This window comes from Fusarium solani (genome assembly GCF_023522795.1).
Source record: "Fusarium solani strain SB1 chromosome Unknown bctg00000002, whole genome shotgun sequence".
NCBI classification, from domain to species: Eukaryota; Fungi; Ascomycota; class Sordariomycetes; order Hypocreales; family Nectriaceae; genus Fusarium; species Fusarium solani.
Genome location: NW_027072155.1, coordinates 1,338,022 through 1,353,756, shown reverse-complemented (window position 1 = coordinate 1,353,756; position 15,735 = coordinate 1,338,022). Strand labels below are relative to the sequence as shown.

General features: G+C 56.0%; 2 protein-coding genes across 2 annotated transcripts; both read left to right on the top strand.

Moving 5' to 3' along the window:
* Positions 1-2,387: 2,387 nt before the first annotated feature.
* MRS44_004385 (uncharacterized protein) lies at positions 2,388-2,708 on the top strand (the record flags this gene model as incomplete). Its single annotated transcript, XM_065622183.1, has 1 exon — positions 2,388-2,708. One exon carries the CDS (start codon positions 2,388-2,390, stop codon positions 2,706-2,708), a length of 321 nt encoding a protein of 106 aa, XP_065478255.1.
* Positions 2,709-6,559: 3,851 nt separating this feature from the next.
* MRS44_004384 (uncharacterized protein) lies at positions 6,560-8,050 on the top strand (the record flags this gene model as incomplete). Its single annotated transcript, XM_046268926.2, has 2 exons — positions 6,560-7,189; positions 7,241-8,050. 2 exons carry the CDS (start codon positions 6,560-6,562, stop codon positions 8,048-8,050), a joined length of 1,440 nt encoding a protein of 479 aa, XP_046136491.1.
* Positions 8,051-15,735: the final 7,685 nt, after the last annotated feature.

Below are 15,735 nucleotides of genomic sequence, written 5' to 3'. Positions count from 1 at the left end.
AAACGACAGCGGCTGGGACTCTACAGAGCCACGTTCATCTGTGCAAGATTCCCCCCTCTAGCTGGCGCCACCGGCTGTCAAGAACGCAGGGCGCCATGCAGTAGCGACAAGGAATGGAAGACAACCAACATCTCGGGAATTGGATCAGGTTGATGGTCATTGTGATGACGAGGGAGCGACCTTGCCAGAAGAACGGGACATTAGCCTGAGAAAGAGGCATACCCTTTGCAGGCAAACATGTCTCATCCTCCTCATTCTATGACACTCCGGCTCATCACCTCGCATCCCAAGCCGTGTTTGGTCCCGGTCAGCGTTTGCAATGCCATCCCTCACAGATTTTAGCGGTGAGCAAACGAAACACGCTCCCCGGTCGATCTACCATTGCTCTCTTATCTTCTCACGCTGGCTGCTGTGGATGATGGATACCCACCCCGGTGAGTCCCTGAGCTCAACAAGTGCGTGCAAATCCCTTGCCTTGGCTCAGAGTTTCAATTATGTTCATTGCGTATCGTCCTTGCCGCCGGGCGCTACTGTACGAGAGCGGCACGTCACTCGGCCGCGGGGTCCCGTTGGGTTAGGGCCATTCTTCAAGACTCGTGGTTGGAGATGTACACGAGGAGTACCATGGCAGCAGCATCTGGATGAGCAAGACCAAGCCCCAGAATAGTGCACATCAGCACGCCTCAAGCGAGATCTCAAAGTACCGACGGCGTACCGCCCCCGCGTACCACGAGCGCCCCGACACCGCTGTCGCGTAGCGGATCCTACGGTTCTGTCGCAGGGCGGCAGTGGCTAAGGTGGTCTCCATAAGCGAAGGACGGACCCTGGGGCTAGAATGGATGGGGAACGGATGGGATGAGAATTCACTGGTCCCAGCGCAGACCGGACCGTTCCAGGTGGCCCCCGCGACAACGGACGGCGAGGCCAGGGCGAATTAACCCTGCTCCCGTCTTCCCGGCATGCCGTCATGCATCATCACCATCATCTTCTGGCCTTTTTCCCCTTGAGACCGGCGGGATTAAGCATCTGAAATCGGCAATTCTCCGATCTCTTGCCCATCGTGTCGGCCGCCTTTTCTGGCCCCTATCTGGACCCGATGAGCTTGCTTCAACCGATGGAGTTTCCAACATCCGGGCTCGCAGGTGACGCCACTGGGGTTTCCGACTTGGCGAGTTTCTCGGGGGACATGTAGATGGGACCCTTTGAACCTAATCGTGGTTTCGGATAGATCGATCTGGACACCGAACATTGCTGTTCTCCGCCCAGCGTTGTCCGCCACCAGGAAACAACCTCGCACTTACGTACATGCCATGCCATGCCTACTACGCAGCATTAGGAGGCGCCCGAGGTGTGCATCGCGCATCTGCCATCTGTGCACTTGAAACCGCCCTGGAGCTGGTTGCAATTTGAACCTGCCCCGGTCGGCGCGGCAATCTTGGCCAGGGGAGACTGGAACTCATTTCCCATCCTGTGCCTGTGCGGTTCAGTTTCACTTTGCACCAGGCTGAAGGCACGAAAACCAGTGCAGCAGAAGCATCCTTGCGTGGGCGGGCTCTGGGCAATCCTCCTCGAGATGGCGGCGAGGCAGAAGAAGCCGTGCAAGCAACGCCTTCAACCCCTGGCTTTGTTGCTGGCCCAAACGGCGAATCTGGATGGCAGACAAGAGACACAGTTCGGGACAAGTCGCGTACTGTCTGGGAGAGTCCATGCAGCCGTCCTGCAACCATCCGCAAACATGACCGAATCGGTGTTTGCCCTCGAGCGTCGTCACAGTAGACATCGATGGTTCTACCCGCCGTAGCTGAAGGACGTTGGGTTCCGCCAATGCAGTCCAAGTTGTCAACAGTGAGACAGAGCAAACAGAGAAGAGAGGAGGTTATTTTGGCCGCCACACCTATGGCAGGCGTTCCGTTGCGGCTCCTCGCATACACACACTCACGCGCACGCGCAAACGCACAGATGAGCATTGGCCGGGCTTCGAAGCCGATGGGACAGCTGGCTTCTCACACGCCGAGTCTCGACGGAGCGGGCTGTCGAGAAACTGGGCCCTCGAATGCAGAAGGGGCAAGCAAACGAAGACATGCGATGCGTTGATAGTGTGTCGCAGAAAAGGCACCTGGCGGACAAGAGACGAAGCAGCGGTCGAGAACAAGTTGCATGAATGACAGCAAGGGCTTCGCATGAAAAGAGACGCTAACTGATTGCGTCGGTCAATTCCACCGTCGTCGTCCAAGACCCAGGTCCGCCGCGCCGAGGTCCACCCAAGGAAGACCAGGTCCCACGACCACGGCCACGACCAGGGCTTGAGTCCTCTCTGCCAGGTCCACCACGCGCTGCGCTGCTCCTACATCATCATCGGATGTATACATCCACCCCTGCTGTCCGGCATGCCACGCACTACCGGCTCAGAGAGATGGGCTGCACGCCCACTCACGCACAGTACAGAAGCCCGAGTGGCACGCCCATTCGCTCTGTCCACACACCTCGCACACACTGGTGGTGCATCCTGCGGCCGCCTCTGCAACCCGCCGTCGGGAACAAGCGCGGGACCCCAGACCACGCAGCGGCCCAAGGCTCAGGGCTCCAGAAACCCCAAGACCATCCGCCCGCGGTGCAACGTCCCGGCAGCATCTGCTCTCCTGTCCCTGTCCCCAGGCCAGAAGGAGGAGCGTCGAGGAACCCCAGCATCTCTCTCGACAGGGACTTGATTGGGCGAATCTCGAAGGTGCAAACTGGGAGGGCTGTGTTGCCCTTGGGGGTATATCTTGTTTGCGACGGACGACATGACAACCCAAGATCCATCCAATGCGTGAATCGAATCCTGCATCCTCTTAGCAACAATTCTCTCACTGCTTGACAGTTGAACACAACGTCTCTGGTCAGGCTGAGCCCGAGTCCGAGCCTAATCAGTCTGAGCTCAGCGCACAGCTCTTACATCTGCATCGCTTGATAGGCTCGGTCACTTCCAGGCCGCACTGCCCGCCCGGGTAGTTACCCTTCCTTCAACCATCTTGGGCATTGCATCTCACAACGCAACCCGTAGGTTAGCTTTCACGAGCTTCCTCCCATCCATCACACAGGTTGCGCACACACTTTGTTTGTCCCCTCTTGGGTAGGACAAGGCCCACCACACACAGGTCGCTCTCCGGGGCGCACGCACGCACTGTACTCGGCTGAACCCCTCCTCCACCCTCGACTGACTGACTGTGTTCTCCCTCGTTCGTTCGCCGTTAGCGGACCCGGAGTGTGTTTGAAGGCAAAGGCTCCAACTGCCTAGGCATTGTGTGGACGGATACGTCGCCCTCCGATGAGACGCCCTCCCTCGATGCCCCGAAGCCGCCTCCCAACCAAGCCCTGACGCACCGAGCCGACAGACACTTGGTCTTTCTTTCGAGTTCAGTCCAGCTGGGTTTGCTCGGCGACTCCCTGATCGACTCCACCGTCACCCGTGTCGCCGCCTCGGCCGCCATCTGGTCGACTGCTGTAAGGTACCGCTAGCTCTGCCACAGCCGAGCAAGCATCCATCCATCTCTCCATCCATCCACCCACCCATCCATCCTATTTCATCGCTCGCTCGGTTTGTGCGCACCAACAACGACGCAGCGCAACACACACGGCTGCAGACAAGAGGGCTGAATCCATACCTGCTGGGCACCTGATATGCACCCGGCACCTGGCCCTGCTTGCTTGCTTTGCTCTGCTTTGCCGTGCACCTGCACCTGCACCAGGCTGCTGGACAGTACCCCCGGCCCTGGCCTGGCCTGACCTTGACATACTCTCCCATACCGCTGGGACAGACCAAACACGCCAAAATCAGAAAACCCCTCCAACACAACCAACAACCATTCAAAGAGTCGCACTCACACGCCCCTCCTCCTCGTCCTCCTCGTTTGCTTTCTGTCGTCTTTTGGGTCCTTTTCTTCCGCCCCTCTGCCGCGCTGCGCTCTCTTCATCTCTCCATCTCTCTCCCTCCCCGCCATCTCCTCCACCCTCCTCCGTCCTCAAGACCGCTTCCGATCTCTCTTCCGCCGATATTTTAGGTATGTCTTTGTGTGTGTGATGTGTGTTTTGTTGTTGTTGCTGCTGTTCCGATCCATCCCTCCCTCCGACTCTCCCTTTGCTTGGTCCTGGCGTCTGTCTTGTTTCGGGAAACATCGACTTGTCAGCAATTGGCGGCGTGGCTATTGCTGACCGAGCCGGCGGGCGGCGAGCGGCGAGAGGCGAGCGAAACTCATGGCACCTGAGCCAACACGGGTACGGCCACGGGAATTAAACCTTGGCTTGCCGCGCCCTTGCTGTTGAGTTCTCTGCCTTGCTGTCTTTGTCTCGTTCAAGTCTCATCTTGATCGAGCTTTGCGCCGTCTCTTGGTCTCTACCGATGCCTGCGCTGTTGCTTTCACCTTGACTCAAACCATCCTTCAGTTATCTCCGAGCCAGGTTAGTTTAGGTTTCCGTGTATGGCTTGAGTGAGAGAGGCTTCACCGAGCGTATCACCAACCACCCTAACCTGGCAGAGAAGCACATTGTTGCGGTGGAGAGAGCACGTTCCGGGCGGCCAACAACACACGATAGTTGGCCGGGCCAGAGCGTAGAGGAGGCACTGGGCGGCCAACAGACGACAATCGCCCGTGCAGATGCGAGTGAGTGACAAGAGGCACGGGGCGATACGAAACCAACCATCAGAGGGAGGGACGCGCTGTCCTCAATGAGTTCTGATCGATCGAAAGAGTTCTTCATGCTTCAGCAAAAAAAGTCTAACACGATTGTTGAGTAGAGTCTATTCACACCCGCTGGGTATCGCGGAGTCACGCATTCGCCCTGCCTGATCGCATTTCTGGTCTTTGAACCTCTCAGATATAAAGTCACCTCTGTCTGACGTAGTCCTCGACACGGAGCCAGTACCTCTCGGCCACAGGGCCAACAGCTTTGCACGCCGTCCGACTACCCACGAGAAGGCTCCTTTCTCTCTTTGCTCCCTACCAAGACACTCAACACTGGTGGTCTTGCTCAAGGCGCCGTCTGCCTTGAATCAGCAACCTGGTTCACGGAGATCTACAAGGCCAATCGCTGCCAATCCGCCTGAAGCGAGTTGGTTCCTCGAGCCTTAAGAGTCCCCAGTAAGGCTTCATTCCGGCTCGTACATCGAGCCACAACTGCTGCTGCTACTTCTACTACCTGGTACGTGCTGGCTTCTAGTCGGTCGCTTCATCTCCCGTCCCGCCCTTTGCCCTTCCTTCTACTTTGACGCCAGAGATGATGCCCTGGTCCCTGCTCCGTGCTTCGTTTCCTTCCGCTGGAGTTCCTCCCCCGGCTCCCTGGCTACCTAGCACGCCGGCTGTCTCTTTTTTTCTTCCTTCTTCCTCGCCCCAACTCGACTTGCCTTACCCCCCTTTGGCGGCGGCGGCGCACGCTACGCTACTTGCTGGGTTCTGGTGCTAGTTAGCAGGCCTGGGTTCTTGGTGCTAGCTGGGGCCGGCTCCCTGGGAACGGCACGACACCGGCCCATCCGTCCCATTTACATTCCCGCCATCGTCTCCGCCACTTGCCCACTCTAAACTTCCATCCTTCGGCAGCCCTCGCACATGCCTCTGCTAGACTCGCACCCCCCCTTCTCTGCCCTTCCCTTCCCTTGGCTCTCCACTTTCCCTTCATGTCGCTCGCTGCCAGTGCCAGTGCCAGTGCCAGACCAGACGTAGGCAGGCCGTAGGCATAGGTAGTTAGTTCCTACCCTACCTTCCTTGCCTTCCAATGTCTTTTGCTTCCAACACATCCATCTCTCTTCTTCATCCTTTCTCTCCCCTTCCGCTTCTCCTCTGTTCTGCAACTCGCCTCCGAGGGCCAGCGTCTTGTTTTTAACTGTGCATCTATAGGTAGGGCGTCGTCGTAGTCGTCGTCGTTGTCGTCGCAGACAAGACGGACAGACACAGACACAGACACCTCGCTCTCTACTGCCCGCCTTCGCTTGGGCTCGCTTCACCTGCTCGCTCGTCAAGGAGCATTTCTCTCTCCTCAGCTGACTATTTCCGCACCCCCAAGCCCGACAGAAGGGAAGGGCCCAGAGTGTCCCCCCTCCATCACCCCCAGTCCCGGTCCTCAATCCACAATCCCCAAAAACCCCAGGCTCCATTTACGGTTGGTGGTTCCTGGTTCCTCACACGGACGGCGTGGATCAGATCGGAGGTTCTTTCCATCCCTCGCTATAACTGTCGGCCTGTCCCGCCGCACTCTTCCCGCCCGCGTCAGAGACAACTCACCCTCCGCCTCTCGGGAATCAAGCCTCAGGCATTGCGGTCCCAAGACTTCTGGAATCCGCTGTCATCTCCCGCCGAGACATTCATTCTTGACTCGTGAGCCTCGGCCACTCCGACGACACTTCAAGAAGGGCGTTGTCCACGCCAATTGCTGCGCTGCGCTGCTCTGCTCCGCTCCCTCTCGAGTCTTGTCCACCGCCAAATGCTCTGTCGCAGCCTGACCATCCACATCTCTCCATCCAACGCACCTGGTTCAATCCCAGTCAACCACACTCGCCCGTCAGCGGCCCCTTGCGCCTCAACATAGCATGGCCGACGACAGCTACCGGCAAGACTATCATCAGCAAAGCCGTCCAAACGAGAGCCAATCTCAACCTCAGTCGCATTACCCTCCTCCCCCAGAAACCGCCCAGCGCCCTCCCGACGCTCACCCGGCCACCATGGCTGCTTCTGTTACTCTCCCATCCATTCACGACCCGCGCAGTTACGGCCCGCCTGCTGCAGCACCACCCCGAGGCTACCCTAGTGATCCGCGATATGCGTCTCCCAACGCTGTCAACGGTTATCCGCCTCCCGGCGGGCAGCAGCCTCCGCCTGGCCAGCAACAGCAGCCGTATCTCCCGCCTCTGCAGCCGCAGTCTGACCCGCGTTCATCGGCCTATCCTCCTCCCCCACAGGACCAGCGAGGTGGTTACTACGATGATCGCCGCCCTGCCTATGGGCAAGAGCCTTACCCTCAGGATCCCTACTACGCCCATTCTTACTATCGACAACCGCCGCCTGGTCCCCCACCGCCAAATGGTCACCAGAACTACCGTAACCTCGCTGGCGGCGTTTACGAGTACCCTCAAGTTGGACCTGGCAACCCTCCCCAATTGACCCAAGCCGCGCCTCGCCAGCGTACCTCGATTGCGTGTCGATATTGCCGCAAGAGAAAGGTCGGTGTGGAAAACGTATGTAGCGGTGCGCGTGTGACTGACTGTCTATAGATCCGATGCAGCGGCTACCAGAGCGCTCCTGGTGGCAAGTGTCAGAACTGTGCCAGAATGAACCAAGAATGCATTTTCCAGCCAGTCTCTTCCTCGAGCTCGACCGCATTCATCCCAGTCTCTGCAGTCCCCGGAGGTGTTCCTCCTGGCACTCAGCTGTTTGGAGCATATGGCCAACCCCTGGCGCCAGGCACCGTCCCACCTCCTCCGCCTCAGCAACCCCCTCCCCCAACTTACCAGCAGCACCCGAATGCTCACCCTCCGGCAAACTACTATGCGCCTGTTCAATCGCCGACAGAATCGTTCTCTTCCTACGGAGACGCAAGAACCGACGATGGAAGCCAAGTTGCCGGACGCCGGCGCCGCCGGACCTCGGAGGAGCAGGAGGAGGGTTATCGACTGCCTCCACCACGCAGCGCATTGGAGGAGGACCCACGAAGAAGGTCTCCGGCCGAATTCTCGAACCACAGCAGCCCGGGTGGAATTGGATACCCGCCGTACGGGGGCCCGAGACAGAGCCCTCGTAACCCAACAAGCGGCACCCTACCCCAGCCTACGACGAGCGGAGGCTACGCTGCTTCCGCACCCGGTGGCCGCTCTCCCACAGGCCAGAACGGCTCCAGTGGCGCGTCGACTCCTGCGAGACAGGGACAGCAACAGCAACAGGGGCAGCAGCAGCAGAGCGGGAACCAGTCGATTATGAGCCTCAGCAACTTGGTGGAGCAGAATGACATCGACAAGACTATGATCGAGCGATTGAATCGACCTTTGCCAGGACAGCCAGGAGGACGACGAGATGCCAGCCGTTGACGAGATGGCCAAGAATAGGTTGACGCTGCCGGACAGGTCAACAGGGAGGATCGAAACCGCCTGACGACGCCTAGCGACGAGGCCCTCGGTTACTGCTGGATGGCTGCCGACAAGCTGATGACGATTGTTTTGCTTTTTATACCCTTTTCAATTCCAAAGCACGCTCATGTTCTCACTGGAAGGGAAGCGACAGGAGCGTGACCAAAAAGATAAGACGAAAAAACTGAACGGGAAACTTGAGGACGATACAGGACAAGAGGTCATGGCCTAGAGAAAGACGCGAGTTTGGCAACGAACAATCCCCTTTCCTTGAATGGTTCGGTTCCCAGGTTGCACGGGTTGACTTTGGCTTGATTTTGCCGATTTTCTCAGTTGCTTGCTTACTTGCTTGCTTGCTTGATTTGCTGTCGAGTTTGCTTTCTTCGTTTCTTTGGATGGTTGATGATTTTTTGTCCGAAAAGCAGTGGCTGCAAAGCCGCCGCAATGTTGTAATCGGTCGGTCACTTTGTGTTTCCAGGAAAGACGGATAGCCTCACGGCACCATGTGGTTCTGTTTTGTTTTGATGCCCTCGGAATGCCCTTTGTACGTTGCACCTATTTGATTTTCCGGTTTCTCTTGTCGCCCTCGGGGGCGATGATGGAGCTCAGTTTTGTGTTTTTATGGAGGCTTGGATGGTTGTGTTTCTTGACTATGAGGTCAGGCGAGTCGCGCAAGCGAAACAGAAAAGCAGCTCAAGGGACGGTCAGGCACTGGAGCGCGACTGGAAGACACAGCTACGGAAGCTATGCTATGGATGATTGGGAACTGGATGGGAAAGGAAAAGAAAAGGGAAAAGGCAGCGGGAGCACGGGGACGGGTGGCTTTGTTGAAGTTTTGTGCTGTGTTATTCGAGTCGAATTTTTGTCTAGTGTAATCGAGATCTTGCTCAGCCAGAAAAAACAGCATTGCTACGCGTGTTGGCCAGGACTTGAAGCTATCGTGAACAGCAGGTGAAGTGAAGCTGGAGCTAGGTACGCAGTATGGCTGGGCTGGGAGTAGGTTGTCAGGGTGGAGGGTGTGGGAGTAGTTGATATCAAGGGTGTGATTGGCTGCATGCACGATCAATGGTGTCTATTTTTTTTCTTCTTGTTTTGATTTTCTCTTGGTTTATTATTATTACTTTTTTTCTTTTTCCATTTGGCAGTGAATGGCTCGATCTCTAGCCGTCAACTGGCCGGAGGAGATGGAGAGAGTCGGACGAATGGTATCCAATGAATGGCTCGAGGTTGGGAAGCACAACCAACAGACCAGAAGAAGCACAGCGAAGGGAGGGGGAGGAGAGGGAGGGGAGGGGCGCTACAGAGAGGCAGAAGCAGGGGTGTCGGTGACCATGAGGACGGACGATTCCAGGGTTGGACAAGGGCCATGAAAGAAGAGGGGAACGAACAGAGTGAGAGAGGAGAAGGGGGCAAGCTACGCACGCAAGGCCAGGATGGAAAAAGAGGGCCAGGGACCAGGGCAGACCCAGGGCAGACCCAGGGCAAGCCAGGGCCTCTACAGTAGGGGTGAGGGTCCACGCAAGGTCGTCATGTGTCACCCGAAGACTCCCGGCGGCTGCGCGGCAGATACCGTGGTGAGATTTGCAGGGGTAGGGATAGTACAAGAGAGTACAGTACGAGCAATTGAGAGTGTTTGGGTATGTCAATGGGCAGGGGACACGACAGGAGAGGAGAGGAGAAACAAGAGTCGAGGTGGTAATGGAAGCGGGAAGGGCGTCTACTGTTGCTGCTTGTCACGCATGCGCTGGTTGAGCTAGCACGTATGTAGCAGTCCGGTTCAGGCCAACAAGACGTCGAGAGGCATCTGGGCGGCGACATTCAAGATGGGGCGGGCGGCTCGGGAGGGGGCGTGGCAGGGAGAAAGAAAGAAAGACGGCAAGGGAAGATGAAGGAAAGAATCCACATGGCCAGGCCGTCCGTGGTGCCAACTAGGCAGCACGTAGTAGTAGTACGGTACGGATGGAGAGGACGGGATGAAAAGGCGGGAGGAGAGAGCCTAGGCCAACGACTACTAGCTACCTTAGTTCGATGAGATGGAGGCAATACACTACTACAGCTAGCTAGAGGAGACAATAGCTGAAGGCTGGCTGAAAGAGACTCTTATTAACTACTCGGGTGTCAATACAAGCCACGACGGGCATTGTCAAGCGCCCCATGTCAACACCAGGCTGAGGCGGACGATTAGGTTGAAGCACTGCATACACTCTCCCCCCTGGAGCTTTTTCCTTGGATGGAATTCCATTTCCAACGTCTTTTTTTTTGTGGCTCTCGCGCCGCGTGCACTTCGGCGCCCCGTGGTGGATGGTCCCGGGGCCCGCCCTGTCAGTTGAACACTGTACTGTATGTACATACATTCGTAGAGAAGAATGGAATGTTGGTCCTCGAGGGGGCGTGTGAGTGTGATTGTTGGGCTCGTTTGCGTCCAAGAGAGGAAGGGGAGACAACAGGGGACAGCGCAGGACGGGAAAGGCACATGACCTGGAGTCGATGTGTTCAAGCGAGACAATGTCTTAGGGGGAGGGAGGGGAGGGGAGGCTGGGCTGGGCTGGGCTGGGTGGTTGTTGTTGGTCTGAGCTGAAGATTTTGGACAAGGTTGTTATTGTTGCTTGACTTGACTTGACTTGTCTCTTGTTGGTACCGTACCCTTTGGGGGTGTCAATCAACAGGGCACGGTTGGGCTTGGGGATTTAATCAACTTGAGAGTTATTAACCTGCGAGAGTCGTTCGACGGACGGCTTTACCGCAACTAGATGGGGAAAAAACGTGCTGAATGAAGGAGGGATGTCTTGCTTTACTTGGAGCGCAGCATGGTAGACAGGTACTGTACTGTAGGTACCAAAGGTAATTAACAAGAGACCCTCGCCTCAGGTACGAGCCGTAGCCGTAGATTGCCGCTACAACACCACATCTAGTCAAGTAGTAGGTAGGTGTGCATTGGCCCGAGCGGGTGTAAGCCTGAAGCCCGAGCTTAGCAACCTGACCAAGATGGTTCAAAGTCACTGTCTACAGAGAGGGAGAATCAACCAGAGACCCTCGTACAGGCTTGTTTTTCTTGTTCTCCTCGATCCCGATTCTGGCAGCTGCTCCCGTCTCCTTTTCTCCTCCTTAGCTCCCCCCTTGCTTGTGATGCATCACAATCCCAGGGACCCGTTTCCCAACGGCGGTGTCTCTGGCGTGCAGCTTAGGGCAGGGCAAGGGTTTAGTCGTACGCCGCCGTTGCTTTCAGAAAGAGTCCGGTATTAACAACGAGAAGGGAGGCACGCGAAACAAGGGGAGGAGGGGGGGCCCGGGCCTGATCTGGCGGCCGGCGCCGCGATGAGGGGGAGGAGCCTCTTTTTCCCTTTTAGCGAGGGAGGCACCATGCGAGTGAGAGCCAGGCAGAACAAACGGCGGGAGGAGGAGGGGGGTGTGCGTGGAAGTGTGAGAGAGGCGGTAAGGTTTTTTTTTCCCTCCTCTCTCTCGCCTGGGCTTGGCGGATGAGACGGGCGCTATTGGAGAGGGGAAAGACTGGTTTGACAAGAGACGAGATGAAGAAGGGAATGGCCCGTGGTGGATTGTACTGTACTGTCCCTTGCTGCGTGCAACTCTGTTGGTTGGGCATGAAGGGGGTGGTGACAAGTTTCGAGTTGGTCCATGTAAGTGATGCTTCAGCCATCAATCAAGATTGGGCGACGACAAGTTGGTTGGTCACGATGTCATTGTTCAACTCAGGCCATGTTTGTCTTTTAGTTCCAATTGATGCAGATACGCCAAACGAGGCTGGCGAGAAGAGCAGCAGCGGCATCAACGGCAAGGCCAGCGCTGACAGCCTGGAGGTGTTACGCATGACTCGAACTGGCTGTTGGGCAGCATTGACTCGGATAGAGCCTTGTAATCTGACATGTTAATCTTTCACCACAGTATCACATGCGCTGCGGACACGATGAACAAGAAAAAAAAGGGGGCGGAGGAAGGATTAGTTTCTGGTGATTGTTGGGTCAATTGACCTTGTAGCGAAAAGGGGGATGCTAAACAGTGTTGGTGATGAAGATTTTTTTCTCTCACGCGGAAGCCGATAGAGTTGAGGCAGACGGGAAGTGTAGAAGTGAAACTACGCTCCAGAGTAGAGTTCCTGGGGTGCAGCACAGCCCCCCGATGGCATTTCCGTTCCCGTGTGTCATCCAAATGTTGATAATCAAAGTAGGCGAGGCATTTGATGAGCTGACATTCAGGCTACCAGGGGCGGTGGGAGAAGGCTCGCAATGTTTCTCCAAAAAGGTCCGGCTTGTGATTAGAGACTTTGGAAGAAAAAAAATGGACGGCAGAATTTGTGCCGAGATTTTGTTTCTCGTTTAGAGAGCCGTGTCGAAAAACAAAAACACGACCAACCGGAAAAGGGGGGCGTGTTCTGTCTCTGATCTACGAATGTCAATTGATGACGGGAGGGAAACAAGGGAGAGAGAGAGGCAGAATGTGAATCAGGGACTAGGCATCGTCCCGACGGGAGCGGGAGCGCCTTCCGAAACATTTTGACATGAAGGGAGGGAGAGACAATTGTCTTAGACAAGTGAGGCGAGGCTTTGGAACTCGAGAGATTGGGCGGTGCCTGAAACCAGTTGCTGGAATGCGGAAGGGATATGGCATGCTACGGTAGATGTCATCGTAGGAGTGTATCGTAGCTGGGTAAGGTATGGAGATGATATTAAGATGACTTGGAAAAAGGGGGGTGGTTTCGGTAGTTTACTATCGTGATGACCTACTCTTTGGTGTTTTTCCCCCTCAAACACCACACCTGCCCATCGCCAGATCGCGCGCCCCCTTCCCCGCGCCGAGACTCCTCTAAATCGAAAGCTCTGGAATGTAGATCTCGATACGGGAGTCGATTAACCTCATCGGAGAGGCGCGGAGTTTGCGCGGGCCCTTCCCACATGCCCGGAAATCGAAGTGCAAGTCTAGATGCTCCCTCTACACCCTCGATCTAGGCCAGATGCTCGGGACGCATCGAAAGCCTCAGCTCGCTCTCTCTCCCTTTGATCAGATCTAGACGGGGCGTGTGGTTTACTAGGACAGAAAAGACTAACGCCTATTGACCCGCGCCGTCTTGTCTTGCTTCTTTCTCTGTTTTTGCTATTCTCTCTATTGTCGTTCAGCTGGACAGGGAACGGACGACGACGTGTGCCGTGCTTGTGGATCTCTCTCCCGCGTCGAGACCGCAAACGGCTTTTCGAGGCGCTGGAATGCAGGTGACGTCGAAGAAAGCCTTTAAGCGAGGTTTCAAGGTTTTTCTGTTTGTTTTTGTTTTTGGCGATGGCTTCGCTTTCGTTTCTCGGGGAGACCGAAGACACGGGATCGAGAACGGGTGGCGGTGGACTTTCCGGACGACGAAATAGGAAAGAAAAGAGCGGGAAGAAGTTATGATGATGTTGATGATGATGATGGGAGAGGAAGGATGGAAGGTGCGAATGTTGGAACCTTCCCGCTTCCGGGGGACGGGACGTCACGGGATGACAGACTACTCTCGCTCTAGAGGAAGGAACCAACACCACGGGTAAAGTTGATTACTGGCAACTCCCATTCTCCCCTTCAAACCTTGAACTCTTCCATGCATCCCAAGAAAGACGCGTCCTCGTTGATCAAACTCCCCGCCCCTCTCGGCATCACCGTCTTTCGTTCTCGACTCCCTCTTACTACTTCCGGCAGAAGGAGGGGGGAGGAGCCCGTCTGCCATCCTGAAGCCCAATCTCGTGGATCACACGAGGTAGGAGAACAAAGGAGGAACTGCCCAAGGCTGATCTATCCTGTGGACTTTGACGCCACTGGCTATTTTGCCTTTTGTTGTTTGGTCTCTTGGCCTTCTAAGGCTGATCATTTGACGGACTTGGAGACGGAAAGTATTGTCCTCAGCTGCTCTGGCACTCCTCCTGCGTTCCTGTTGTACTCGTTGTGAAAGTTCGTACATGGCAAACACATCCCTCGGAAACTCTGGCTTCAAAGAACGGAAGTTGTCGTTGGAAGCGTGGGCGGGACGTTCCGAGTCGGCCGTTGTGCACCCTCTTGCCCCAGGGACGACCTTGGAGAGTCGACGATATCATCGGCGGTTTGATGATTGGACTCGTTGAAGTATCGGCGAGTTGTGGCTTTGCTTGCGTATACCTCGGACTCTGGTCATGATCACGATGCTAACGGGGGGAGTTTGAACGTTTAGAACCGGTATTCGACCTTCGAAGTTCCTACCGAGTCTGCTTGGAGCGTTAAATGGCCCGTTGAGAGGAACATGGTCAAGTTGGCTGGTTCTGTCGCGAATACCTGGCAAGAGCCATCACTCGAGTGCCCCCTGCGTCACCGAAATGATATACCTCGACCCAAGACTTCGAACGAACGGGGGCGGCCTCGAAGCGAACGATGTGTACAAGAGTTAAAGAATAGCAGATTAGCTAATTTGCTATACAAGAGCAGGAGCCTCAAGAAAAGAGGAGCCGGGGGGCCCAGAAGAGTTGTTCAGAGCTGGCCGTTGCGCTGTCTTTCTCCTTTGGCGTCGTTGGATTTTGACTTGGACAGCCATTGCGCACAACTATCTAAGCGAACTGGACCCTTGGCCTTGTCTAGTGACAAGCTTTCGACAATTCGAGTTGCGAACAAGCCCAGAAGGACATGGTACAAGTGCCAATACTACTGAGCTGCTTGTTATCGTCGAGCTACATTCAGAAACAACGAGTGTTGTGCCTGTTCAAGACTGGTTGTTGCCGCTCATACATGGCATAGTTGGAAGTTGGCCGGTTGTTGCTGGCCTATATGGGCTCCACATTTGCAGCTGAGCAATCGACTTTTGGTGCTGCTTCATAGTTGAAGCTGGATCTGGTCGAAGGTGTTTGAAGAAGCCGGTATGATCGCTTCTGGGCCGTTGGAACGGGCTCTGACAGCGAGCCTTCCCTTCTGTCGCCTTTGCTGTTGCAAGGCGCAAAGAGAATGAGCGACTGAGAGACTCTAGAGCATGCCCACGTGGTCTGGCGTCTTGCTGGGGGTATCCCGAGGCACAATGTAGTCAATGGAGCTATGATCCAAGTGCCCGTCTATGTGGTTGCTTGTCAACAGCTTCTTTGGACCAACATCACTCTCTCTATTCTTCGCATGGCCTTCAGACCTACCGTCTACTACTATTCCTTTGTTTGATTCTTCTGGTCCACTACTGGTCCCTCTGGCTCCGGCCAAATTCACAGTGAGGCCCCAAGCCTGCCTTGCTCCCTCCTGCAACTCGCAACACCCACCAAGAGACTGCGCTGGTGGTATCTGGGCGGTCGAGCTCGTTACAGCGTCAACTCGTCGCCCTTGTCTCATTGCGCTCCCCAGGTTCCCACTTTGGCACGTCTCGCTTGAGCCATTCCTCGTCGCCTCAAAGAGGCTAATGCGGGCAGGGCAGCGGTTGGGCCGGGCCGGGGGTCCGGGGGAGGGAGACGCTCCACACTGTGTGAGGGGTCAGGATCTGGATAGGGACGACGGGATCGTTTCCGGGCCCAAAAGATGTTGGATTTGCGACTTGTTTTGAAGCCTGGACGTTGGCGAGGGTCGAGGCTGAGCCTGTCGGCCGTGATGCATCGTGAGGGTTGGAAAGGCCCAGCATTTGCGGGAGAGAGGGACGGGAAGGGCCGCGCGGGTGGGAAGGGTTGGAC